Raw genomic sequence first — 26,323 nt, forward strand, 5'->3', positions numbered from 1 at the left:
ATTTTTATGTGAGCTTTTTTTACTGAATGCATATAAAAATGAACGCACAGTGTTAAGAAAAAGACCGTGGTACATCGATTGGATTCAAAGGGAATAAAGAAAAGTATACAAATGGATAAATGGTTGATATATTGGTCCCTGGCTCTATTTCAAAAATGTTTGAAAATGGAAAAAGATGGAGGCCAGGCATATATTTTTGTTTTAATATGGATTGAGTCGCAGGACAAACATAACACAAACATTCTTAATGTTTTTCAATGCTGTAAAAATAAGGAATTAAATAATGTTTGCAAACGTTGCCCGTAAGGAAAAGGAAAATAAATAATAATTGAGAACAGATGATACTATGTTTCTCGGATCAAATCATTTGCATGTTTCAGATTTATAAATGCACACCGCGTTTTATTGCCCCAGATAAGGGGTACGTTGTGAATGTTCAATTTAGTTGTTTTTTCAAAATCCTGAAAATAATAATTATATTACAAATCAGATTTTTGGATTGCATTTCTTGAATTTCAAAACAATGAAACACATTGTAATTCATTGATATTGTAATAAAGTTAAACTTTAGGCAGCATCTTATAACAGTAGTTACGTGGTGTGTTATTCTCCACAGGAGGTCAATTACAGTCTGTATTTTAGTCATTTTGATAGTAGGCTAACGGCGAACATCGTTAATATAGATACACACCACGTGTTGCCTTCATTATGAGGCTAATACAAGTGTTTTATATTTTTTATTGCGGTCTTGAGACAGATTTTTGGGGGGTTCAATATGGTTTGCCAACTCCTGGATTAAGGAAAGATATAAACCAGGCACAATATGGCTCTTGAGGAACTGGAGTGTCCTCACCTTGGATTAACTAGTCCCCAGGTGTGATTGTGAGCGTCGATGATTGCTTGCTGGAAACGATGCCAGCTGTCTTCAGACAGTAGACGAGCTCCACCCTGAACTGGTTGTTAGACAATTGCAGGACACACATAGACGAACAACAATCCATGCTAACAACCACACCTGGGGACAATTTAGAGAGTTCCATTAACCTCTCATGATGTTTTTGGAATGTGGAAAGAAACCAGAGTATCAATAATAATAATAATAATAATAATAATAATAATAATAATAATAATAATAATAATAATAATAATATCATTTATTTATAAGCGCCATTCAAAGCTCTCAAGGATATTTTACAATCCCAAAACAAGCACAATAAAACCACAGACAAAACACACAAAGGTGGAGGGAGGAAGCGGATCTGAGGGAACGGAACTTTGAACATCAGAGAGATGGGGGGGAGGTTGTTGGTGGCTTTAAATGTATATAAAACTATTTTGAAGTTGATTCTAAGTTTGACCGGGAGCCAGTGGAGCTGTTAGAGTACGGCGTGATGTGGAAAGGAAGGGGTTCGGGTGACGATCTGGGCTGAGGAATTCGAGACTAGTTGTATTTTGTGGGGAAATTTGTGAGTGACACCAAGGAGAAGTGAATAAATATAACATATGTAATATAGTCTGACTGGTCGTATCGGCCCTATTTATCTATCCCTAATGTCCAACCATGGCGGCGCCGGACACAGCTATGATAGGTCCCTACTTTCAGGTTGGGGGGAGCAGAGGACCACTCCCTGTGGCCCCACTGATTTTTCTTACATTCCTGACTAACGACTGGCCCATTTCCCCCACTCCCACCGGTATCACCTCATCAGCATTACGAATGTTGCCTCACCTGTTTTGCCTAAGCAGGCTATTGTATGAACGATCCAAATTGAACCTCACCCCACCAGACCGGTTTAATGAAGGATTTTGTTGTTTTATAAGAATCACTTCTTTTACCCCCCTTTCAAACCATCTATGTTCTTTCGCTAAGATTTTAACCTCGTTGTTGTCAAATGAGTGGTTGCTAGCTTTTAGGTGCAAATGTACTGCCGATTGAGGCCCACTTGTATTATCCCTGTGATGTTGATAGTCTTTTTTTGAGAATTTGTTGAGTCTGCCCAATGTACTGCTCTTTACAATTTTCATTCTTACAATGTATGGAATAAACTACATTACTTTGCTTTTCATTTGGTAGCCTATCTTTTGGATGCACTAATTTTTGCCTTAACGTGTTTATCGGTTTGAAATAAGTAGGAATTTTGTGTTGCCAAAGGACTCTTTGTAATTTTTCAGAAACTCCTGCAATGTAAGGTACTGCTACTCCTCTCCTTTTTGTATCTTGAGAATTATTGGTTTCATTCCCTATTCTTTCTTTCTGACATTTGTTGAATGACCCAACCTGAGAGTAGGGACCTATCACAGCTGTGTCCGGCGCCGCCATGGCTGGACATTAGGGATATATAAATAGGGCCGATACGACCAGTCAGACTTTAGTTCGCTGACGAAGCCTCTTGGATAGGAGGCGAAACGTCCGAAACCTTCAAATTTGTACAGATGACGGCTGAAGAATCCTTCTCATCGATGGACCACTCCTGTACGACTGAGAGCTTACACAGACATATGTAATATATATCTATCAAGTGAATACACATCTGAAGGCATGGGGAGAACATGCAAACTGCACACCAGAAGGCCAAAGCCCAGATTCAAACCTTGGACATCTGCACGATAAGGCGGATGTGCTTACCAGTTGCCCTTTCCAATTAATTAAAAAAAGAAGGGGAAAGTCAACATTTATCTGTCACGTTTCGGTTTGTGGCCAACAGGAGGCACTGTAGGACCCTGCCTGGTTTAATCATTGGCAGTTAAAAGGACTCCTGGCAAGACCATTCATTCTCGGGTCAATCTGTCACCATTTGCAAGGTGGTGGTGGTGGACCCAAAAAAAAAAAAAAAATCAGGCAGGGTGGAGGGTGAATTAGACAAATTGTATTAAATAAAGTCAGAAGGAACAAAAACTCAAACAACAAAGTCATCAGAACAGATAGGTCCAATGTATCAAACTAAAACACGACAAGATGAAACCAACTTTAAAGGGTAAAACAAACAATGACCCAATACTGAATGGGAGGTGCCGGGAGTCCTTTCAACTTGCCACTGATTGAAATGACCAACGCCTGTGCAGCTGCAGAGAGGGCCCGACAGTGCCACCCGTTGGCCGCAAACCGAAACGTGACATTATCAACATCGGTTGATATGAAATACAGTGATACATCAGTTTACGAACTTAATTGGTTTTCAGAAAGTGTATGTAGGGCGAAAAGTTCATCTTCCAAATATTTATTTCCAATAAGAAACCATTAAAATGAGAATAATCTGTTCCCAGGTCCCCATAAAACATAATTTTCTACTAAATAAGCCTCAAAACTACACAAAATATACCTTATTTTATGTATCATAAATGTGATATGGTATTGTAATTACAGAAATAAACTGTACTGTATAATAAAGTTGTTTTATTTACCTTTTTGATGCTCGATGTAGTTTACTCTTGATGATATCCCAGTGAAGTTGCCATGCTTTCTCGGCGATAATACCCTCACTCACCGTCCCCTGCTAACTGCTTTTCATTAAGCCAAATCAACATAAGTTTTTCAATCTATTCTATTGCCTGAGACCGTTGCTTCGACAACCCATAAGAGCAAAAGTATACTCGACAACAAACCACATGCGCACTCAAAGAAAGGGGGTGAAAAAAAATGAGTCCGCCAGCCACCGTGGTCTCTTTCTGCTCGATCGTCATTTTCTTTAATGTCTTCTTAAGCTTAACACTAGCCTGTGGTGGAGTCTTTTTTGGTCCCATAATAGCAAAAGTAAACTCGATAACAAATCACGTCTGCACTTAAAGAAAGAGGGTGACGAAAACTAGTCCATCGCCACCGCGGCGCTGTTCGACCGTGTAGTTTGCTGTTCGTCCGACGAAAACTAGTTCACCGCCCACCGTGGCGCAGTGTGGTTTGGTTCGTCCGCCGAAAATTAGTTTGTCAGCCAAGACTAAATGCTCGTGAATTTAATGTTCGTGAGGCAAAAAGTTTGTGAGCATAAGCGTTCGTAAGCGGATGTATCACTGTACTTTCTTTGTGACACATTTTCAGCCACAGTTCTAACTTCATGGTATCATGTTTCAAAGTTACCAATTAAACTTTGAAAAAAACTTAAACTCAATTTATTTTAAGCAGACTGACACTCGGGGAGATGTCAATTCTGTTTTTCGCTTTCGTTAATTTATTACAAATGAATCCTAAAGCTGAGTTTTGTTTGTTTATTTCTGACTTAAATTCCCAATTATAAAATGAGTCTTCTGCCTTCTGTCGGGAAAAAAAAATCTTACTTCAACATTATTTATCACTGGATTCATAGAAATGTTATTTAAAGCGGTGCAGTTGACATGGCGATTATGTCCCATCAAACATCGGCCAAAATCATCAGCCAAATGGCAAATGTTTGCTGATTGATTCGACATTTATGTAAACTAACCATTTACAGCTGTTGTCCCATTACGTGACACGGGTCTCTTTATTTACACAATAGAATTCTGTACCCTTTTTTTTTTTTTTTTACAAAATGGGCCCCAGTTGTCTTTTACTCGATGGTTTATACCCTGAAACATAATAATAATGTTTGCGCTTATGGTGTTGTGGTCCAATTCTTAGGGGTTTTTCTTTTTAATTTATCGCCTCTAATAACTTCCAGGTGTGACCATACGTCGTTTTAAGTGCACCTAACGAGGAAAAGAACGAACGTGAAAATGGCTCGGCATTTGTATTGTTTATTTTATTTGAATTCTTTATTTTATGCTTCGTTACTATTCGGCCTCTGTTGCTGCAAAACGAATAAACCCACTCGCAGGTTGCTTAAGCACGACACCGCAAAGGGAAACACCCGCTCTGGCTTGACATACCTTCCGGACGTCTCTGTGACCTGCTCCGCGTTCGAGTTGGTCGTCCGTGTCAAGCCATCTTTCTACGGATTCGGTGCGGATGAGTCGGAGCTCCAACTGGGCCCAAACTGCCCAAGCAACGGTGCTCTGGGACCGTACGGAGACCTGCTCTTCACATATCCACTTACGTCGTGTGGATCCCGGAAAGAGGTAAAGATGCTACGAACACTTTTTGTCCTTCCATAGAATAACTTGCTCCCCTCTCCTCCCACGGCAGTCACAACGGGACTTCATTGTCTATAAATTCACTCTCCATTATGCACCTTCAAACGAAAGGTTTCCAAGCGGAGCACCTCTGATTTACGTCGACATTGAATGTCGTTTTCAAAGGTAAGAAGAGGTGACAAAAGCAATCGCATTCTGTACTTTAGTTATTGACTAGTGACCAACTTTCCCACTATTTAAACAAAGGGAGTTTTTATTGACACGACATCGATGAGAAGGTTTCTTCAGCCGTCATCTGTACTTTTTTGAAGGTGTCTGACGTTTCGCCTCCTATCCAAGAGGCTTCGTCAACGAACAAAAGTCTTACTGGTCGTATCGGCCCTATTTATATATCCCTAATGTCCAGACATGGTGGCGCCGGACACAGCTATGATAGGTCCCTACTCTCAGGTTGGGGGGAGCAGAGGACCACTCCCTGTGGCCCCACTGATTGTTCCTACATTCCTGACTAACGACTGGCCGTTTTGCCCCCCTCCATCCGGTATCACCTCATCAGCATTACGAATGTTGTCTAACCTGTTTTGCCTAAGCAAGCTATTGTATGAACGATCGAAATTGAACCTCACCCCACCAAACCGGTTTAATGAAGGATTTAGTTGTTTTATGAAAATCGCTTGTTTTACTCCCCTTTCAAACCATCTATGTTCTTTCGCTAAGATGTTAACCTCATTGTCGTCAAATGAGTGGTTGCTAGCTTTTAGGTGCAAATGTACTGCCGATTGAGGCCCACTCGTATTATCCCTGCGATGTTGATAAAGTATTTTTTTGAGAATTTGTTGAGCCTCCCCAATGTACTGCTCCTTACAATTTTCATTCTTACAATGTATTGAATAAACTACATTACTTTGTTTTTCATTTGGCAGCCCATCTTTTGGATGCACTAATTTTTGCCTTAACGTGTTTATCGGTTTGAAATAAGTAGGAATTTTGTGTTGCCAAAGGACTCTTTGTAGTTTTTCAGAAACTCCTGCAATGTAAGGTATTGTTACTCCTCTCCTTTTTGTATCTTGAGAATTTTTGGTTTCATTCCCTATTCTTTCTTTCTGACATTTGTTGAATGACCACTGAGGGTACCCACAGTTAGTGAGTGCTCTCCTGATATGTTTTGACTCCTTTTCTCTACCTTCAATGCTTGTTGGTATTAGTTTAGCCCTATGCTGGAGGGTTCTGATAACTCATAGTTCGTTTTATAAAGGGTGGTTAGAATCAAAAAGTAAATATAGGTCAGTGTGCGTAGCCTTCCTAAAGACTTCTGTTTTTAGCACTCTGTCCTCTTTTATAATTACTTTACAATCCAAGAAGGCTAGTTGGTTCTTTTTAATGTCCTCACGAGTAAATTTAATGTTGATGTCTACCGAGTTGAGGTGATCTGATAAGGATTGAATTTATTGTTTTTTAATTATGACAAAAGTATCGTCCACATATCTAAACCAGTGTGAGGATGTGAAGGCCTGTTTCTCCATCTCCATGTATAGATTAGCCACTATGGGTGAAACTGGTGAGCCCATAGCACAACCAGAATCAGAATCATGAATTTGTTTGTTCTCTACGTGATATTCTGTGTTACTAACCAACGGAGCAAACATAGTTTTTAAATATTTGGCTACATTGTATGTAGAGGAGTCAATGCTACAAACAATGGGTCTGAGGGGGAACCCTTCTTTATGTATTTTTGGCAGGCCATAGATACATGGCGTGGTATAATCTAAAATACATCTGTTTGTCTATATGTTTTCCTTTCTCTAACTTTTGGAGACAGTCTATCATTTCTTTCTTGTATCTATTGGAAGGGTCCCTTTTTAGTTGCTTATAAGTGTTAGAATCACTGATTAACCTATTTATTTTGTCTTCATAATCCAATGTGTTGAGAAGCACTGTGCATCTGCCCTTGTCTGCTGGCAAAATAGTGATATTTTTGTCTTTTTGTAGAGTAGTTAACGCCGTTCTCTCTTCTAATGTTATGTTGGACGGAGGTAGTTTGGCACTACTGAGAAGGGCTGATATTTTAATGCGTAGATCATCTGCCTCTGCATACGAAAGTTTGTTATTTTTAATAGCCGATTCAGTAGCTGTGATGTAATCTATTGTAGGTATTGTTTTAGGAGTTACTGAGAAATTTTAACCTTTGGTTAGTACCGCCTTTTCTGTCTCTGAGAGATCTCTGTCTGACAAATTGTTGATCCAATTCTCCCTTGAAATATGCTCATTCCTAATTTTTCGCGTGTTTACCAGTAGCTGAGATTGTTTCAGTAAAAGTAATTTTTGAAATTTACCCTTTTGTCTCTCTTTGGTTTTGCTGTGGTGCCTCATGTATACGGATTTAGTAAATTCACACACTTCCTGATAGATTTTGTGGGTAAGGGTTCAATTTGGATTGTTCATACAATAGCCTGCTTAGGCAAAACAGGTTAGGCAACATTCGTAATGCTGATGAGGTGATACTGGTGGGAGTGGGGGAAATGGGCCAGTCGTTAGACACGACACACTTCACAAATGGCGGACCGTCAAGGCCTGCAAAGCCTTCTATGATGGCCTAAAAATATCAGAATCACGGACTGATATTCATTATATTTTGTCCATGAATTCTTATTAAATAATTTCAAATTGTCGTTCAGCTTCCTTTAATGAATTTTCCACCGCTGCGCTGCTTCCAGATGTGTGTTTTCGTTTTTCAGCCGTCATTTGTTACCAGGGTCAGAAATCTACCTCGACGCCTTCAAGTTCTGCGGGCCCTGTCGCATCAAACATGTCGATCAAACTCAAACTGTTGCCCCAAGCAATCAGATTTCGAGTTGACAACCTAAAAACTGTACCAACACCGTCTTGAAAACGCTGGACAACGTCAGTTTTACGCAAACTAATATTGGCTAGTCACTAGCCAATCGTAGTTTGCGTAAACTCCTCTGATCACAAGCCGTGAGTGACAAGAGCATACTGGCCAGAGCTAGCACACTGTATCGATAGCGAGCTGCATAAGCAAATATATTCTGTTGAATTAACAGCAGTTTTGTCAACCCGCAATGGCTGAAGGAGGAGATTAAATGGATTTGGTTGGAGATTTACTGTTAAAGCCATTTTAAAGACAGACTTTTCAAGAAAAAGATGGATGTGTTGGAAAGTTATTTCCTGGCTAATGTTACACTCGAGTCAACTTGTAGTAAATAACACCACACTTTTTTCAGTCTGGATTGATTCAGAGGTAGCACGATTGAAGGGCGAGCAATGAAATCCACGGCCTGCCACTGCATTTCACACAAAACCCGAAACACAACATTGAAGAATTTGCAAACAAACAGTTAAAGACATTCAAAGGTAAATCCAAGAAGTAAAGTAGCTTGCACAATTAAGACAGGAAAATTCATGCCATAAAAACATGTATTTGAATGTGAAATCATTAGCAGTTGATCCTTTGTGGAACCTAAAAAATTAACACAAAACTTGTCGGAACGTGAAATGATCCCCTGAAGTGATAAACAGATGAACTGAATTCATTTAAGGAAGAAAAATTCTGTTGTACGTTTTGTTTGTTTATTATACTGTATTTGGTTGCCAGAGGCTGACTTGAAAACGTCTCGTTATTTTTGCCAAGGTACCACCATGTGTACCAACTGGCAGTCAAGCCCACGTGGACAAATACCTTTGTGCGTCAAAGTCTGAGAGCCCATCCAAACGAGTTCCAAATTCATCTCATGGATGGTATGCCTAAACACAGCATAAGGAGACATTGACGCTCGACATTAGTGCGTTATGTCACAGTAAAATGTTGTGTCAAATTCAGATTCATGGCTCAATCCGGTCAAAAATCAAGTCTTCCAGTCTGGTCAGAGGGTTAACGTCCAAGTCTCAGCACCACATCTGTCCGCAGGAAGTCGACTGTACATCAGCGACTGCTATGCTTCCCCAGGAGAGGGCTCTTCGTCATCCTACAAGTACACAATCATTAGCAATTTGGGGTATGGATTACGTAGTACATGAGTATGCAGATGATTGTCTTTGGTGTTCCATTTGTAATGTCACATTTTTGACCTCCATAGTTGCATGATGGCCAGCAAGCAAGACCCTGCAGGGGCCTCTCAATTCGTCTTGCATGCTAACAGGACGCTGAGGTTCTCATTCACAGCCTTCCAGTTCATTTTTGACCCAGACAGTGAGGTGAGACTCAGCGGCCATGCCTCCTTTCTCCTCAAGTCAAATGTGACTTCATCTGTGGTCTTCTTTTCAGATCAGCATTTACTGCAAATTATTTGCCACCTCAAAAGAGCCAGGCCCAGCGCAGAAATCATGCACTTATGGAGAGGATGGGTAAGAAAGACTTAAAGGACACCCAACATCACTTTTTTGTTTCCTGACATCAGAAAAACGTTTTATAGCATCTAAAATACCCAAAACACGCAGTATGATATTTTAGTCAAATGCAAAACACCAATAAAAATGACTTAAAGTGTCTAAAAAGTACTTTAATTTGAAACCGGAAGTGGCCAGTTTCAGAAGGTCCCGCCCCCATGTTCGTGGTGTCACGGCAAGACGTCTTGCCTTGCTCTAGAATCAAACAATGGCTTCAGATTCGGAGAATATGCTTTCTTGTGACTCATCCAGTTATGAATATGATTCAAATAGTTCTGAAGAGGAAAGCATACATGTTTGCAATCGATTAAAGAATTAATTCCGTGTCATTTTGAGGCGGGACATGTAGAACCGAATGTGTGTCATCTGGTGGGGGGGGGGGGGGGGGGTGTAGCACCGAAAAGAGGAAGAAGAGGGCGACAAAGCTCAGTGGAAACGGGCTGATTAATTCCTGACAATTTTTGTCAGTGAATATCAAATAGATGCTCGGTGCCACACACAAGGATTGACCATCGCGTTATTTATGTTTTCCTTCTAATTTCGCCATCAACACAGATCAACTCGAAGTTTTCAGGCCAAACTAAGTATTGCAAATTGCATTGAGGTGATGCAAGGTATGTCCTTTCTCGCTGAGGGGCGTTCCTTCAGTGACGTAGGGTGAGGACTCGTCACCAACTCAAAAACAAGACTACCGGAATATTCAGCGCGAGTCTTAAAACGTAAAATATAGCGATATGCGGTGGAATCTTTGTAAAATACGCTCAGTAGAAGTCATTTTACAAATTATGGACACAACTTTTTAAGTTTTAAAAGGACAACCGATACCATTTTTTTTCCCAACTGACATCAGAAAAACATTTTATAGCATCTAAAATACCCAAAACACGCAGGCTGATAGTTTTAGTCAAATGCAAAACACCAGTAAAAGTGTGCTAAAACTGCAACAAAATGAGCTGCGACTTGGGGATTTTCAGAAAGTCCCGCCCCCAGTTTGTGACATCACGCCAGGACGTCTTGCCTTGCTCCAGAATCAAATCAATGGCTTCAAAGAGTTCAGATTCGGGGGAGATGCTTTCTTGCTACTCATCTAGTTATGAATATGATTCAAATAGTTCTGAAGAGGAAAGCATAAATGTTTGCAATCGATTAAAGAAGTTCTTCCGTGTCAATTCGAGCCCTCTGGACTCCAATGTAGCACCCAGAAAATGCACAACAAAGTGCCCAAGCTCCGTTGGAAATCGGTTGATTTGTCTGCTGGGAATTTGTGTCAACTTCTGTATGGTGTTACCACAATTGGTAGTCCTGGTGCAACACACAACGATTCACCATAGCGTTATTCATGTGTTTTCCTTCTAATTTCGCTATCCACACGAATCAACATGAAGTCTTCAGACCAAACAAAGTACCCAAAATGCGCGTTCTCGGTCAGGGGTGTTCCTGACGCGACGTCACATCAGGCATCGTCATGAACTCGAAAGCAAGCCTTCCTAAATATTCAGCGCGAGTCTTAAAACGTAAAATAGAGCTATATGCGGTGGAATCTTTGCAAAATGTGCTCGGTAGAAGTCATTTGAAGTCATTTTACAAATTATGGACACAACTTGTCCGGAGGTGTCGGTTGTCCTTTAACTTGAAGTAAATATATTAGTCAGTCTTCCCTTAATGGACAGAGAATATTTTGTGCATCTTTTGTTAGGTGGAAGGCCCTTTCGGGAGATGATTCCATTTGCGAGTGCTGCGATTCCCAATGTGTAAGCTCCAAGTCAAAGAGAACAATCATGGAAGGTACACAGGTTTATGCTTGTTGTTTTTGAATGTTCTTTGTCCTTACATTTACATGTTTATTTTTACAAAGGCTCTGTAAGAAGTGGCTTAATGGTTTCAAAGCAGCAGATGGTTGCAGAGGAAGGCTTACTGAGTGTCAGAAGACCGAACAATCACCTTCACAATGTGCACAGTGATGACATTGTGTGGAAAAACGTAGACAATCTCAAGAATGATGGCAAAGAAGAAAAAGACGGCGTGGAGGATTCTGCAAAATCAAGTGTGATTCTAGAAGAAAACATAAGACATGACGATGACTCATTTGCTCTTCACAGGAAAAACATGCAAAGAGATATGCCAACGCTTCATGACAAAGGCGATGAAGGAAACCAAAATCACTGGAATGGGACTGAAGAGGCAACACAAATGCAATCCTCCGACATTCACAAAAATGAGCTGGTAGATGATGATCAAGAGTTGACTTGGTATTTTACATGGATGTAATGTTGCCATTCCTGAATACATCACTCTTCCATCTCAATAAAATCGGGCATGCAATAAGGAATGCATTTTTCAGTGTCTGATACTTATTTGCAAATTCCTCATCTCTCATCTCATTTTCCGTACCGCTTATTCCTCATTAGGGTCGCGGGGGTTGCTGGAGCCGATCTCAGCTGTCTTCGGGCACGAGGCGAGGGACACCCTGAATTGGTTGCCAGCCAATCGCAGGGCACACAAAGACATACAACAGTCACTCTCACACTCACTCCTAGTGACAATTTGGAGTGGTCAATCTGCCTGCCATGCATGTTTTTGGAGTGTGGGAGGAAACCGGAGGACCCGGAGAAAACCCACGCGGGCTCAGGGAGAACATGCAAACTCCACACAGGGAGGCCGGACCGCACTGTGAAGCCGGTATGCTAACCACTTGACTACCGGGCGCTATATGTATGTATTGCAATATATTTTGGACAGCCGTCCCCATTTCAAGCTCAGATAACTCCAGACCCATGTAACTTGGGAATTAACTCATTTTCTTTCTGATAAAATAAGTCAAAATTTTTATGTATTTTTTCATAAATTCACAATTTGGAGTGGTCAATCTGCCTGCTATGCATGTTTTTGGAGTGTGGGAGGAAACCGGAGGACCCGGAGAAAACCCACACAGGTCCGGGGAGAACATGCAAACTCCACACTGGGAGGCCGGACCGGGACACGAACCGGCGACCTCTGCACTATGAAGCCGGTGTGCTAACCACTCGACTACCGGGCCGCCCTTGCAAATTCCTTTCAGCTCTTATTCAATTTATTACACTATAAAGATATTGAATATTCAAATGTATATGTTCTGAAAGACAATCTCAAATCTGTGCTGTTTACTGTAGTAAACGTGTCCACTGTATGTGAGCATTTCCAGATATGTTTGGGCACAGAGAAAATTGTGTCGTTTTGGGATGTTGTCGAGATATAGTTTTTGCTTTGCATGTTAGTTTTATTTCTTTTACACTTACGCATGGAGACGAGCGTCACACTTTGTTAACTGACAACAGTATTCTGAAGTGCCCCCAGCTCACATCAATATACTGTTTTTTTTAAGAAAAAGGTCATGGACAAACAGCATTGGTTTACATAGTCAGGGATGATGACCTTGCAGGCACCAAATTCACAATGTGACTATTTAAAAAAATCCTAAAACTAACATTCATACGTCTGAATATTTAATATCTTGTATTTGCCATGTATTCAACAGAATATAGGTTTACAGGGATTAGCAAATTATTTCATTGTTTTCACTTTACATAAAATCTCAACTTCAATGCAATTGTGGTTTGTATAATATTGAACTCTGACAATGAATTTTGACGATTTGGTGTAGATGTTAGGCCTGAAATCGACGAACAGTTGGCATCAAATAGAACAACAAAATCCTCAGCAGTAAGAAAGACAATGCAGTGTCCATAAATCTTTATTTTTTACCTTTTATAAATGATTTATTTCACTTGTCTTTTGAAAGTTTGTGGGGAAAAAAAGGTTTAAAGCAGAATTAGCCCACTGTGGCATAACAGCAAATTGTGCTCTAAATAAGAATCTTCAATATTACTTGAAAGTGATTATTAACTGACCCTGAATTACATTAAAGGGCATGAACACAGAAAACTGAAATTAAAGGATAACATTTTGAATTGTTGAACAATGAACACGATATGAGTTCAGGGTGAAAGACAAACTCTTGAATTCATATTATAGACTCACACAACTTTGCAAAGAGGTTGTGGAGACCCTCTTTCTGAAAAATAACTTATGATTTCTTAAACATGGTGTTTGGAAACATCTTTGGTAAATAATAGAACTCGCCGACATTTGCTATATTTACAGAAGAGCGACCTGAAGTCCCATTGTCAGAATTCCGACAAGCACCGATTCAGCAGGACATACTGTACGTATGCGGCACAATTATTATCAAACAGTCAAGGGCAGCATATTTCAATGTCTTGCATCAGTAAAGCTCAGAACACCGTGTGGCGTGGAAAACGTGCTGTATCTATGAAACTGTTGAATGTGCACACAACCTATAGCATTTGCATCAGTGATTTCCCCCCACCCTCCATTTTACAACAATTTAGCGCGGAAATTTGTCTCCTCTTCAGTATGACGGGATCATGTCTTTCCTTCTTGAGCAGTACCCTTTGCGTCATTTGAGTTCTCTGCTGCATCTAAAATTGAGAACAGAGGGAGAGTTGGTTAATGTGCTGATTTAGGCACTGTGGTGACACAGTAGATGAAATTAAGGCAAAACTACAGGGTGAATGAAAAGTGATTCCCGATGTTAAAGTACTTAAATTATTTGTTTTTCATTTAAAAAAACGATCAGTAACATTTTAAAAAGTGGTGTTGTACTACCAAATATAAGGGACCTGTGAGATTATTTATTTATTACAGTGGTGCTTGGAGAAAAGAATGATTAGCTTTTTGAAAAAAAAATCGTCACTTTTTTTAACTCGCATCAGAAAAACGTTTTATAGCATCTAAAATACCCAAAACACGCAGAATGATATTTTTATTAAAATGCAAAACACCAATAAAAATGACTTAGTGTCCAAAATCTGCAAAAAATGGAGCTGCAAATTGGGCATTTTCAGAAAGTCCCGCCCCCAGTTCGTGACGTCACACCAAGACGTCTAACATTGCTGGAGAATCCAAACAATGGCTTCAGATTCAGAGAATATGCTTTCTTGTTACACATCCAGTTCTGAATATGATTCAAATAGTTCTGAAGAGGAAAACATACATGTTTGCAATCGATTAAAGAATGATATGTGCCATTTTCAGGCAACATTGGGGGAAAATCTCTCACTCAAACAAAAAAGAGGCACAAAATGGCGACCTCTAGTGGCCACCTCCGCTTCCACAGGCTGATAAATTCCTTATATGGAGCTTGGACTCCCTCTTCTGGCGGCTTTTGGGTGCAACACGGTTCTCAGACCAAACATGTACAGCAAAATACATTGACGTGATTGAAGGACTGCTACAATGTGTCTTTTTTCGGTCAGGGGCGGTCCTTTCATGACATCACGTACGGACTCGTCACCAACTCAAAAACAAGACTTCCCGAATATTCAGAGCGAGTCATAAAACGTAAAATATAGCTATATGCGGTGGAATCTTATTAAAATACGCCCAGTAGAAGTCATTTGAAGCCATTTTACAAATTATGGACACAACTTGTCCGGAGACGTCGGTTGTCCTTTAACTTAGAACAAAGACAATTACACATCTCTGTATTGAAAACAACAATGTGGTTTAGTATTTCATTCCAAAAGCTTACTAGCAACATTAAGCAGTGAGAAATATAGAACAGGCAGGGCACTGTGCCCAGGGAACTGGAGTTCCCTACCCCTGCTTTAAACAATGACTTGAACAGAAATGGTGGAGCAACACTTGAGGAAGGAATTAAATTCATAGCATTCCCATTCATTTCAGCAAGAAAATATTAGCTGTGATGCAAGTGTTTCGAATGACAAGTACGGTCTGGGCATGAATTATAGTCTTATATCAAGGCACCACTGCACGAATTCCAATTATCCATCGAAAAAAATTGCACTTCCCTCTCAGTTCAGTATTCCAATTCAGCGAGAGACCACGGCCCCTTGATTCTCCGAAAAACCTTACCGATGATCCTCTCGGTCTGTGCTGGCTGTCCTGCAGTCTGCTCCATTCCATCGCCGTTCTCCACATCGACGGCCTTTGTTTTGGGTTTCTCTGCAACAGGTGGTGGCATCTTGACTTTGTTTGCTAACTCCAACTCCTCGACCACCTTGCTCGAAACGTCTTGGGTGTTCTGTGAGGGTTTCTTGGTGTCTATAACCATCCTCTTGTTCTTGGAGAAAATAAAGTTTGCCGTGCTGGTTGGAGACCGACTGTGGTCTTTCGGGGACGTGGGTGATTGCAAGCTGAGGCGAAGTGCAGAGCTGTCTTTTGATCTGGCAGCTGTCCGCAGGCGGATGGCCTCCTGTAGGTTCATGGAGGTGAGAGGTGAGGTGGGCATTGCTGGAGACTTGATGGTTTGTAGGTGGAGGTGGAGCCACGATAACAACAGACTCGGGCTGAGGCGGAGCTAGCACAGAGGTGACAATGTCAGGTGGAGATGTGGATGTTGGCGAGGATATGATCAGAGATCTCCTAATGGGTTTCTGCGGTGCCTCATTCATGAGTTGGGGGGTCGGAATCGGATTGCTGGCTTGCATGTTTGTCAAAACTTCCTCAGCTTGAACTTGTTCCTCAGGGGCAGGAGGTTCTGGGATGCTGTTAACGGGCCGCAACTTCACCATCTGCAGAAGGGAAGGGGTGATGACTGGACTGGGTTCCTCCTGAACATGATTAGAAGAAGGTTGAGGGGTTTGGTTCTCTGTGCTTCCAGTATTTGTCTGACTGTGAAGACCCCCAACAGGAAGAGGCGGTGGCGTGGGAATGCCTACAGGTGGCGATGACTGCGACTTCTCTGGCCTTTCGGGTGATGGAGGGATGTCAAAATTTGATGAAGTGTCACTCGGTGGTGAACTGGGGGTTTCCTTAGCATGGATCCCATCAGTGTTTAGTACTGCAAGCTTACTTGAAAGGAGAAGCTGTAAGAGAGGTGGGGGTGGAATACTCTGTCGGGGAGTTAAAATCCCCTTATTTGAAAGCATCTTATTTTGACATTCAGATGTGACACGCTCCTGTTGAAGGATGACCTCCGACTCTGATTTTAGGGATTTAGTTGGTGGTGGCGGTGGAATACTTTGTGGTGGATAGAGTTTGGAAGCCGGGGTTTCTTCTTCCGGTGTCTGTGAATGACTTTGACAAGATGAAGAAACAACATCTCCAGAACAAGGAGCTGAGCTCCTTTCTGGAGGTGCAATGGTGTGCTGACTTACTGCTGGGGGATCTTCTTTAACAGTGACCAAAGGTGAAGCGATGCATTTTGTTATCTGAGGAGGCAATAGTTGAACCGGTCGTGGGGCAGACTCTGTAGTTAACACAACTGGAATGACGTCTGGGGGCGGTGGAGAAACATGTCGAGTTATCAAAGGGAGGACCTCTCGAGGTGGAGAAGTCATGCCTCCTGTCAATCTCATAGGGATTGTGGCTGCAATTGGTGGAGGGGGGGCTGTGTAGGTTGGCGGAGGGGGTATATTTAAGGGAGCTGGGGCGCAACCCCATGTGATGTTACAGAACCCTCCGGTTCAGGTTCAGTGGTCACCATAATTGTTGGAGGTGTGCCGTATGAGTGACCTCCTGTGATTGTGACCGAAGCGACTAAGCCTTCTCCGCTAACAAAGGGTGGAGGCGGAAGGGGAAAATCTAACTCATCGGGCGCACCCGCCACTTGTATTATCGGTGGGGGCGGTGGGGGCCAGGATGAATCTGGGGACGCTGCTTTGTTTGCTTGTACGGTCAGTTTGCCGGGGGGTTCAGGGGGGAAGTGTGCAGGAGGAGGAGAGGGGGACGGAGTTGCGCGTGTTAATGAAATAGCATGTTTGATATCCATTTTAGCCGTTAACTCTGGAGTTTGTGCGGGGGGATTTTTGCCGGCATCACTCTTCATCGCCAACCTTTCTTCTCTTTTCTCGATCGCCGTCACCAACATTCCATTCAAAAGATCACTTACACGTACATTCTCATCATTCTGTTTCACGTTGCAATTTCCTTCTAAAGCTACATTCTGAATCAGTCTTTCGTTCCTTATTTTGTGAACCTCGTTCACATTCCAAAGTGCACTTTCTTGAACCTTCTGTGTCCCTAACGCAACTCCATTCGTAGTTTCCACGGTTGCCGGCAAATTTTTCGCTTTTCGTTCCCCAGACAAACTTTTCACTGAGCCCTCTGTCGACACTGAAGCGGATGACCTCTGCTGTCTCCTGTCTTTTGGATTCTTTTTGATGATGGCATAAACGTTGTCTGGAGCTGGGGGCCCCAGAAGCAACTCAAAGGTGCGTTTGTTGTGAGCCCAAACCTCCGGAGGAGGGGCTGGAGGTGCATGGACCTTCGGGTGCGGAGGGATGTCAAAGAGCTCTCTCAAGGTCTTCACAGAGGGGCTGACACTTGCACAATCTAGTTTTTCTGCCTTTTGACCCTGGTTGGATCTTGCATTGTTTTCATTAATTTCCAAATGTGTGAGGCGTGGTGGAGACGAGGCACCAGGGAATAACCTTTGAAGCTTGGCTAGAATTCCGCTTTTGTGTTTCGGCGAGGAGGCGCAAGGATGAAGCTGCGGGGACGTGCAATCTTGGCTGGAGTAGCCACTGGATGGGGAGGTTATTTTGCTTACTTTATTCTCCTGTGATATTTCCCATTTTGGTTGTGAAGAAGAAACGGGTTTTCCCACCTGAGCTGAGTCAATCGCCCCTGGTGATTTGGCCATACGGAATGACACAGAGCCTGTCGAGTCATCCAGAGAGCTTGTGTCCCCGTTGTAGCCGGGGCTATCAATGGTCCAGATGGGGGACGCTTCAGGCGCATCAGTCCCCCCACCGAGAGCTGAGCCGCTTTGAGGAGAGGGCTCCTTTGAAATGACCACCACCTCTGCCAAATCTCGTGAGCGGCGCTTCATCTTGTTGTGCAGAGAATAGGAACGGCTTGGGGGCGGCGGTGCCCTTTTGGCCTTCATAACAGAGAGACTACGCGCAAAGGGCCCCTCCTGCTTACTAATGAGCTTGCCGTTGATGGTGACTTTGGTGGAATCGCTATCTTTGTATTGTGATCGCTCCTTTCTCGAGATATTGCCGCTGGAGATGGTTGAAGAGTCCGACACCAAAGTCTCAGAGGACTCAGAGTGGCTCCAACCGGAAGTGTCTGACAGGTTGTAGGGGTTGTGGTTGCAGGCTGAGCTGATTTTGGAAGCTCGAGAGGAGCTACGGGATGGAGAAGGGCTGGACAGAAGAAGGCTGCTCTTGCTGACAGTGCGGAGGCTGTTGCGGCTCTGGCCTCGGCTGATCTCCACTACTTCAATAGATGGTGGCAGCACCGCATTGGGGATGATTTTTGACATATAGGCAGCCTGGGGGGACATGGACATGACAGGGGAGGGCATTTCCTGCTGGTAGCTGTTGGCGGTGGTCATCGAGGCCACGGCCACCGACTGAGGCCTTTGCCCATCCATCAAGTCGTGGCCCATTTGGCGCAGCAAAGCCAGATCATCGATATGACCGGCACGCATTTGCTCAACTTTGTTTTCGTTGATGGGATGGATCCGGTTTTGGACGGTCTCTGATGCTCCTAGATGCTCGCCGTCACTCTCACTGTTGAAATGCTCCTCCTCATCTAACTTTAAAGATGTTGTCCTGCCAACTCTATCCAAACCTGAAGGAAGGAAAAGTCATCAACATACATGCTGAGGGGCATTTGTAGTGCAAATTATCTTGGCATGAAAGCATCACCACACTATGATGAAACTGCCCTTTTTTGGGGCTTTTGCATATTGTTGTTATGGAGCTAGTTCGCCGCAGGTGTAAAATTAAACAAAAAAAAATTAAAAAAAAATCAAACGTTTCGACACCATTATCAGATTAATGATGACCTGCTATTGTTCATCTTCTTTTGAATTCGGGCAATAATCTGTTCTCTGAAATTCTGTGACAAATGTCAAACACACGCTCCATACCGAGTTCTCGCTGAACATGCCGAGGGATGCTTCCCACAGTCTTCCTGTGTCGTCTTCGTGTCCTGCCTTTTTCTGATTGCTTCCCAGAGTTTAAAGGCCTGAATGTTGATCCTGGTTGAACAGAGAGCGGTAAATAGTAATCTCTTGACATTGACAGACAAATACAAAAACATATTGAAAGTAAACTCACTGTGAAAATTGAGGCCAACTACCGTATTTTCCGGCGTATAAGGTGCATTGGGGTATAAGGCGCACCCCCAATGAATGGTGTATTTACTGTTAAAAACGGTTTCCATATACAGTAAAGTCTCGTTATATCAATATCGGATATATCGATAGTCCCGGTTATATCGATACTATTTCTATGCACGCACAGAGAAAATTACATGCAAACAGGGTCGGATATATCGATAGTCCCGGTTATATCGATATTTTTTCGGACTCCCTTGAATATCGATATAACGAGACTTTACTGTATAAGGCGCACCAGACTATAAGGTGCATCTTCAATGAATGACCAAAAGTTTTACAAATATAATATACAGTATACATATCCAAAAGTGTTCCAAATATAAAGCACATCACATTATAAGGTGCGAAAATAGAGGCTGGGGTTACACACTACTTCTTACAAGGGGGAAATGGAGTCGATGGCTGCTGACAGTAGTTGCGAGACCTGTTGTTGCTCAATATTACTTCACATATAAACCGCACCTGCGTATAAGGCGCAGGGTCAGCTTTTGAGGAAAATGAAGGCTTTTGGGTGCGCCTTCTACGGGCCGAAAATACAGTACAAACATTTAGCAATATGCCCAACTTCCCCCTTCTCCACTAACATCCTTCACTCATTGCGATAAAATGGTCAGTGATTGGTAGGTATTGAAAGTTGCGGCTTATTTTGCAGTTACCTTGCCTGGTGAGACCAGAGCGGGAGGATCTCGTGGATACCGAGGATTTCATCGAGGCAACAGACGATGCGTCAGGAATGGTGCTGTCAGTCGTAAAACCTCCACCCTCCCCATCTGTCTGGGCCGTCATTGTCGACTGACAGGGGTATATAAAATGATAACAGTTCATTTTCGGAAATTAAAATTAGCTAAGAAAGAGAGAAAATTAGTTTGCAGAATGACTTACAATTGTGCTTTCATCATCTTTGAACTCCAGTCCAGCATTATCTGCAAAAAGAGCCACATTCATATTTGCCCTTTTGCAACGTCATCCTTTGGAACCACAGACGTTTGTCGACGGGACTTCGACAACATTTTACCTTCCTGTTGCATCATTTTCAAGCCTTCCAAGGCCTCACTGTGAAGGTCTTCAAGGTACTTGGGCCTGTTGGCCTCAATGAACACGTTCTCCTGGAGCAGCGGAGGAGGCGGGGTCTTGTCATCGTGCAGATTTAGCGCAGCTTGAAAAAGAGAACAAGAAAGCAAGGCGAGGTGATTAGAAAAGCACATTCTTACTCAAACAGCAGATTAGCTGCCCGTATGTACGTTTGCCAAAGCAAACAACAGACAGAAAATCAATGAGATTAAAACCTTGGTTTCACTCAGGATTCCAGGATTACATTTTGCCTTTGACGTTAGCGCAAAGAAGGACTCTCAAATCATAATAATAATAGAAAATAGAATTTCCTGCAATTAATGATGAGATTCATACATTCTTTTGGAACTAATCTGATTAGATAGTGAAAAAGTAAAACACTGTCCATGTGTCATGAAATAGTCCTTTTTTTCTGAAGTAATTCAGGTACAACAGCAATTAGGTCACATGACCGTCGATTCAGTCCAGAAAAAGACAATCTGATTTGAGTTACAAATGACTTTCAGTCACATGCGAACTTCAAACAAGACAGAAACCTGAAGAACCACTTCGTCGGGCCAATGAATGTCTCGCATTCTCACACTTAGATCATCACTGATTTCCATGCCGCTGTACATTTCCCTTATTTTCTTTACCTAATATCTGAGCTACCCAAAAATATGACCTTGTTAACCATACAGTCACTTCAATATGTGGGCCATGTGATGCAACTCTGGTGGGACATGCTCAGACGCCTTTATGCAATGCTGACAGCTGCTCTACATTTAGCCACCTACTGTACTCGATTTGCCACAGAGCCAGTGGGGGAATTATCCTTTGCTGCCACATGCTTCGCTCTTCATTGTCAGCACTGTTTGGTAACACCAATTTGTAATTTCCGATCAAGAATGTTACTACTGCAGTAAATCGTTTCCCACATTATGTTACAGAGGGATGTGCAATCCACAGTGAACTTGTTATCATGAAGTGGACCTGGTCTAATTATGTTCAGAAACCAATCTGCTTGATTGAATGGATAATCATCGATCTGCTGCCTTTACTTACCTTTCCTCTTGCCCGTGGGAAAACAGTAGAAACTCGAGCTTAAGTCATTCGTCAAAAGCACCACCATGACTTCTTTTATAGGCCGTCAAAAAATATTGAAAAATTGTCCTGAACAAAACTAGGCAAGAATCCACACGCAATCAAAATACTGCCCGATTGGGACGAAATTATGACCCGTGTTGTATTTGAAAAGTTGTTTTTGTCCATTCCATTCAAAGTGGACAATGTCTCAACAGCCAATGGACAATCGGAGCTCAAGCACTAATCCTGTGCAGCCTAATTCCTGCCATCCCTCTTTCTGCCCATCTGCAAACAGCCTGATTGGTCAGCAGGGATCAAACTGTGGTTGTAAAAGTAAACAAAAAAGAAAGACTTGTCAGGGATTTGACAAACAAGCACAATTTTGCAGGGTTTCCCCACGTATTCACTGTAAAACCTTACATTTCTCAATCCCCCTCTTTATAAGGAGGTATATAATTTATCCACAAGGGGGAGCATGTAGACTGAGTCAATGAATCCCGAGAAACAGGATTAAAAACATGTTTCAAAAGAGCCCTGGAGCTCCACCGCACATGGTCACACATGTGAAATGTGTTCTTGTAGTCTTGACACAACTTTGTTTGGTCGTAAAATTGTAAACGGGACGAGCTCGAAGAAAATAGGAAACTATTCATTTGTGACTTAAATTAGTCATAAAAACTAGTTTGACGTGACATTTAGAGGATGTGACTCAATGTTATTTGCTATTTACATCTCACATGCAATGTGTACATTTGCGGCTAGACAGAATATTTGACATCTGAATACATGCAAAAGGTTGCTCTTAGTATCTCAGAAAAAAAGTTTGCGGAAGGGCACAATAAAACGTTATGTGTGACACAGAAAGACAAAGAAATGAACCACACTGGCTTGCTGTAGTGGCACCCATAGTATGGACTGAGTATAGATAGTATAGAGTGACTTGATATGGGCACAAGACAGTGTCACGTTACCATCACTGAACATGCTTGACAGGAGAGGCATGAGTGGGGTGCGACTGGCAGTTAATCAGGAACTTTGTCAACTATCACTTGACTACACTCACATATATGTGTGCATATTAATCACTGACCTCTTAAAAGCCCCATCTTTCTGTGGTGGATTGACAGTATTAACAGGCTGGCAGTGATTATGTGTCAAATCCGGGCTGATGTTTACATCTTGGATTTGAATAAACTTGCTAAATCCACTGGACGCGAATCTTGCGTAACCAGTCTGTTCATGTTACAGAGCTCATCCCCAAAAAGGGAAAAACATTGTGTGACAGAAAATCTGCTGATGGAAATACGATTACATTTCGAAGTCATACTGTAAATATTAATTCTCTTTATATTTGGAAAAAGAAAAACAGCTTTCAGAAATATGGAAATAAATTTATTGCTAACAACATTAGGGACAGTCCATACCAAGGGTGTGAAACTCATTTTGGTCACGGGTCACATTTTAGTTACCATTTTCCTTTATGAGTTAAACGTTAGAAAGAAGTACAGGATAACGATTTATTCACTTAAATTACTCTAGTGTGAGATCTGGTGATAAAAATATGCTGACAGTATCACTTTTATTTATTACCAACAAGAATTTGAAATCTTGGTCGATATTGTTGCTAGCAGCATGAAAGTTGCCAACTTTAATTTGCTCTCGCGGGCCACATCATTTTATGAGGTGGGCCAGATCTGGCCCCCGAGCCTTGAGTTTATTAGTTGGGCCATAATGTTGACAGCTTTGATTGATTGAGTGAGGTATAAACTACATTATACTTTCCTTCAATAGTACTGCACTGCAATATTAACCACTGTTCAAAGAATACCTTCAGTTAATCAAAACAACGTCTTTTGTTTAAAATAAAGGCAGAATCAAGGAAATTTTTGATTTTAAAAGTGTAGCTAATAAAGTTGCTGATGTGTATGTTTTCATTTTTTGGTACCTTTTCTTGAGCATTTGGAGTGCATGCGATAACCATCTCCTTGGTCACAACAATATGGTCATTTAATAAGGGTCAGGTGACAACTGTTATTCATACATGACAAGGGCAATTTTATTTACCTGATGGTTTGCTGAATATGAAGACTCATAGCCTTTTTCGAATAATTACTTCAATGTATAATTGTCCTTCAAGTGGTCAAACTGATCTCTGCTTAAAACTAATCTATAAAATAAAAAGTCCAATATGGCGCCCGAGTAGGCAGCCTCAGCAAGTGCTCTCATGAGCATTGCTTTTTTTGGTTGTTTTTGTCTTGTTTTGTGTTTTCTTTTGTCACTTTGTGTTGTTGTGCGTCGTGTGGAACGGATACGGATTGTTTTTCAGCATTTTTGACCACGACATTCATCAAGGAGGAGACTGTGCTGAGCGGTTGCGCCTTTTCGGCAGCATGAATATGCCAGTACTGTTTTTGAATGGGAGGAATGTCGGAGCCATTCGACTGCCATCGCTGGACACCAAAGGGGCCATTGTGCTTTTTTTTGCGCCTGTAATGGGCAGCATCTTCACAGCCCCGCTTTGTTTAGCGGAAAGGTCAGTGCTGTTGGACAGTCTGCGGCTGGATGGATGCATGGCTTGAGGAACCCGCGGTAAGAAGAAAGGAGCGTCAGCGCAGAGCGCCGATGCGTATGTGGAACTGTTGCGGCTTGGAATTGAAGCAGATTTATGTGGAACAGGAGATCTGAGACAATCTCTTTTCGTCAATGGATGCTACAGCTGCGTGTTTGCTTTCAACATTTAGCTTGTAGTCGACGTGCACATTCCACCATGATGTTCCTGATCCACTGGTGGAAAGACGTTTTGATCCTCTCCTCTTTCATCTAGAACTGCTTCATGTCATCACAAAGAGGGTACAGCGAGTCCTGAAGAATGAATGTCTCTCTGTGTCTTTGTTTTGTCATATTGTCTCTATGCTGTCATATTATTTGTTACAGTAAAGTCTCGTTATATCGATATCGGATATATCGATAGTCCCGGTTATATCGATACTATTTCTATGCACGCACTGAGAAAATTACATGCAAACAGGGTCGGATATATCGATAGTCCCGGTTATATCGATATTTTTTCGGACTCCCTTGAATATCGATATAACGAGACTTTACTGTATTTAGTTTTTTTTGTTCTTTTGACTTCAAGACGGCGCCACGAGAGTGGCTGCCTTTCCAGCAGCTCATGTATTTTGTTTTTCTACTTTCATTCCTTTCATCACTTTGCTGCTGTGAAATGTAAATTTCTCCACTGTGAGACTAATAAAGGCAAATCCAATCCAATCCAATCCAAAAACATTACAAAGAGAATTATAACTACAAAATAGTTACAGTGACACATTAATAACTTGTTCAACCTGCTGTTGACAGTTGGAGATTACCGTGCATTTGTTGCAGCTTCACAAGGGGACGCATTATATCACACTGTAAGTGGAATACGGTGTTCACCATAAGAAGTGTTCGAAAAGGATGAATATTAGTGGCGTACTGTATACAGAATGCATATATATGATAACAACAGTAATATTTTGAGCTCTTTGAAAAAGTGGCACGATTCTCCGTCAAACATTGCTCCACGCCCGTATTCCATATAGTGCAAATACTCTGCTTAACCTTCCCCTTTCAGTTATGACAGAGCCTGGATGTTCAGTATTTTTATGAACCAGAGACAAGCACCCCAATACAAACCACAGTGAGATACATGAATGGGCCACTGCATACATTAAGGATGAAAAGATTTTCTTACAGAACAGTGGTACCAGTCCATCAAGATCCAATATAAAAGTTACAGTATGCCTCAAAAGATTTTCCAAAAATAACCACGATTACTGAAATATTAGAAATGAGTCCTAATTTTATGTTGCAGCTCTACACCAATGCAACCTATTTTCTTTTAGTCCTACCATATCGTACTTCAGACTGTATGTGTTGCCATGTTAATCTAAACTGACCGGTGCCTTCAGAATTAGACCAGCACTGTTGGGTCATGTAACCGAAATCATATTAGTACTTGGTACAAATGTGACTGTTTTTTTCACGAGGCAAATTTCAAATTTGCCTTACATCGGCAGCATGACAAGCAAAACACGCCAGTAGCGAGTGCCTCATGTAAATACATTTAATAATCAGCATCTGCGGTGAGTATGATGTATTTTGTTAGAGCCCAAGCAACAAGGCACTGATTGTTTAGGGAAAATGTATTATTTGTATTAGTATGTTTTTGTGTTATTTTTTTTTGTCATATAAAATAACATTTTTGGATCTAAATAATTTACACACTCATCATCACTAATGAAAAAAGTTTATATTTTGGACTTTGGTCAAGAAACATAATTGCTCAACAGCGTCATTTAGAATGGAAAAAAATCCCAGAGCGTTTGACATACACCTACAAAAATTGGCAGGCACGTGTAACACCCCAAAATGTACAAAAAAAAAGTCCATTACAGCCAAAATGAAGCATCTCCAGAATGGTCCAGCATGCTGCTGCTTGCCTCTTGACTGGTACTCTTAAGAGGGAGCACATAACTCTTACTCTGGCATCCCTTCACTGGCTCCTTATACATTTCATTACATTACATACATTACTTAAAT

The 26,323-nt window shown here is 41.7% G+C and overlaps 2 protein-coding genes across 3 annotated transcripts in view; one reads left to right on the forward strand and one right to left on the reverse strand.

The window, feature by feature from the left end:
- Window positions 1-4,578: 4,578 nt before the first annotated feature.
- LOC148893741 (zona pellucida sperm-binding protein 3-like) lies at window positions 4,579-13,007 on the forward strand. 2 transcript variants are annotated; one of them, XM_089003564.1, is made up of 8 exons: window positions 4,579-5,028; window positions 5,096-5,208; window positions 8,693-8,799; window positions 8,882-9,056; window positions 9,138-9,255; window positions 9,326-9,405; window positions 11,144-11,232; window positions 11,303-13,007. In XM_089003564.1, the coding sequence occupies exons 1-8, from the start codon at window positions 4,687-4,689 to the stop codon at window positions 11,713-11,715; spliced, it is 1,437 nt and encodes a 478-aa protein (XP_088859690.1). In that variant the 5' UTR covers window positions 4,579-4,686; the 3' UTR covers window positions 11,716-13,007. The 2 variants fall into 2 exon arrangements, with proteins under 2 accessions (XP_088859690.1, XP_088859691.1); XM_089003565.1 differs by having other exon boundaries at window positions 11,547-13,007.
- Window positions 13,008-13,161: 154 nt separating this feature from the next.
- The window catches only part of LOC148893742 (uncharacterized), a 35,251-nt gene continuing 22,089 nt past the window's right edge, over window positions 13,162-26,323 (reverse strand). The window contains 8 exon segments of the mRNA XM_089003563.1: window positions 13,162-13,925; window positions 15,382-15,776; window positions 15,778-16,897; window positions 16,900-19,050; window positions 19,352-19,462; window positions 20,260-20,395; window positions 20,486-20,526; window positions 20,619-20,759. Of these exon segments, the coding sequence (XP_088859689.1) occupies window positions 13,870-13,925; window positions 15,382-15,776; window positions 15,778-16,897; window positions 16,900-19,050; window positions 19,352-19,462; window positions 20,260-20,395; window positions 20,486-20,526; window positions 20,619-20,759 (4,151 nt within the window). The 3' untranslated portion in view covers window positions 13,162-13,869.

The sequence above is a fragment of the Hippocampus bargibanti genome, linkage group LG09, assembly GCF_051943395.1.
Source record: "Hippocampus bargibanti isolate YZ-2025 linkage group LG09, ASM5194339v1, whole genome shotgun sequence".
Lineage (NCBI taxonomy): Eukaryota > Metazoa > Chordata > Actinopteri > Syngnathiformes > Syngnathidae > Hippocampus > Hippocampus bargibanti.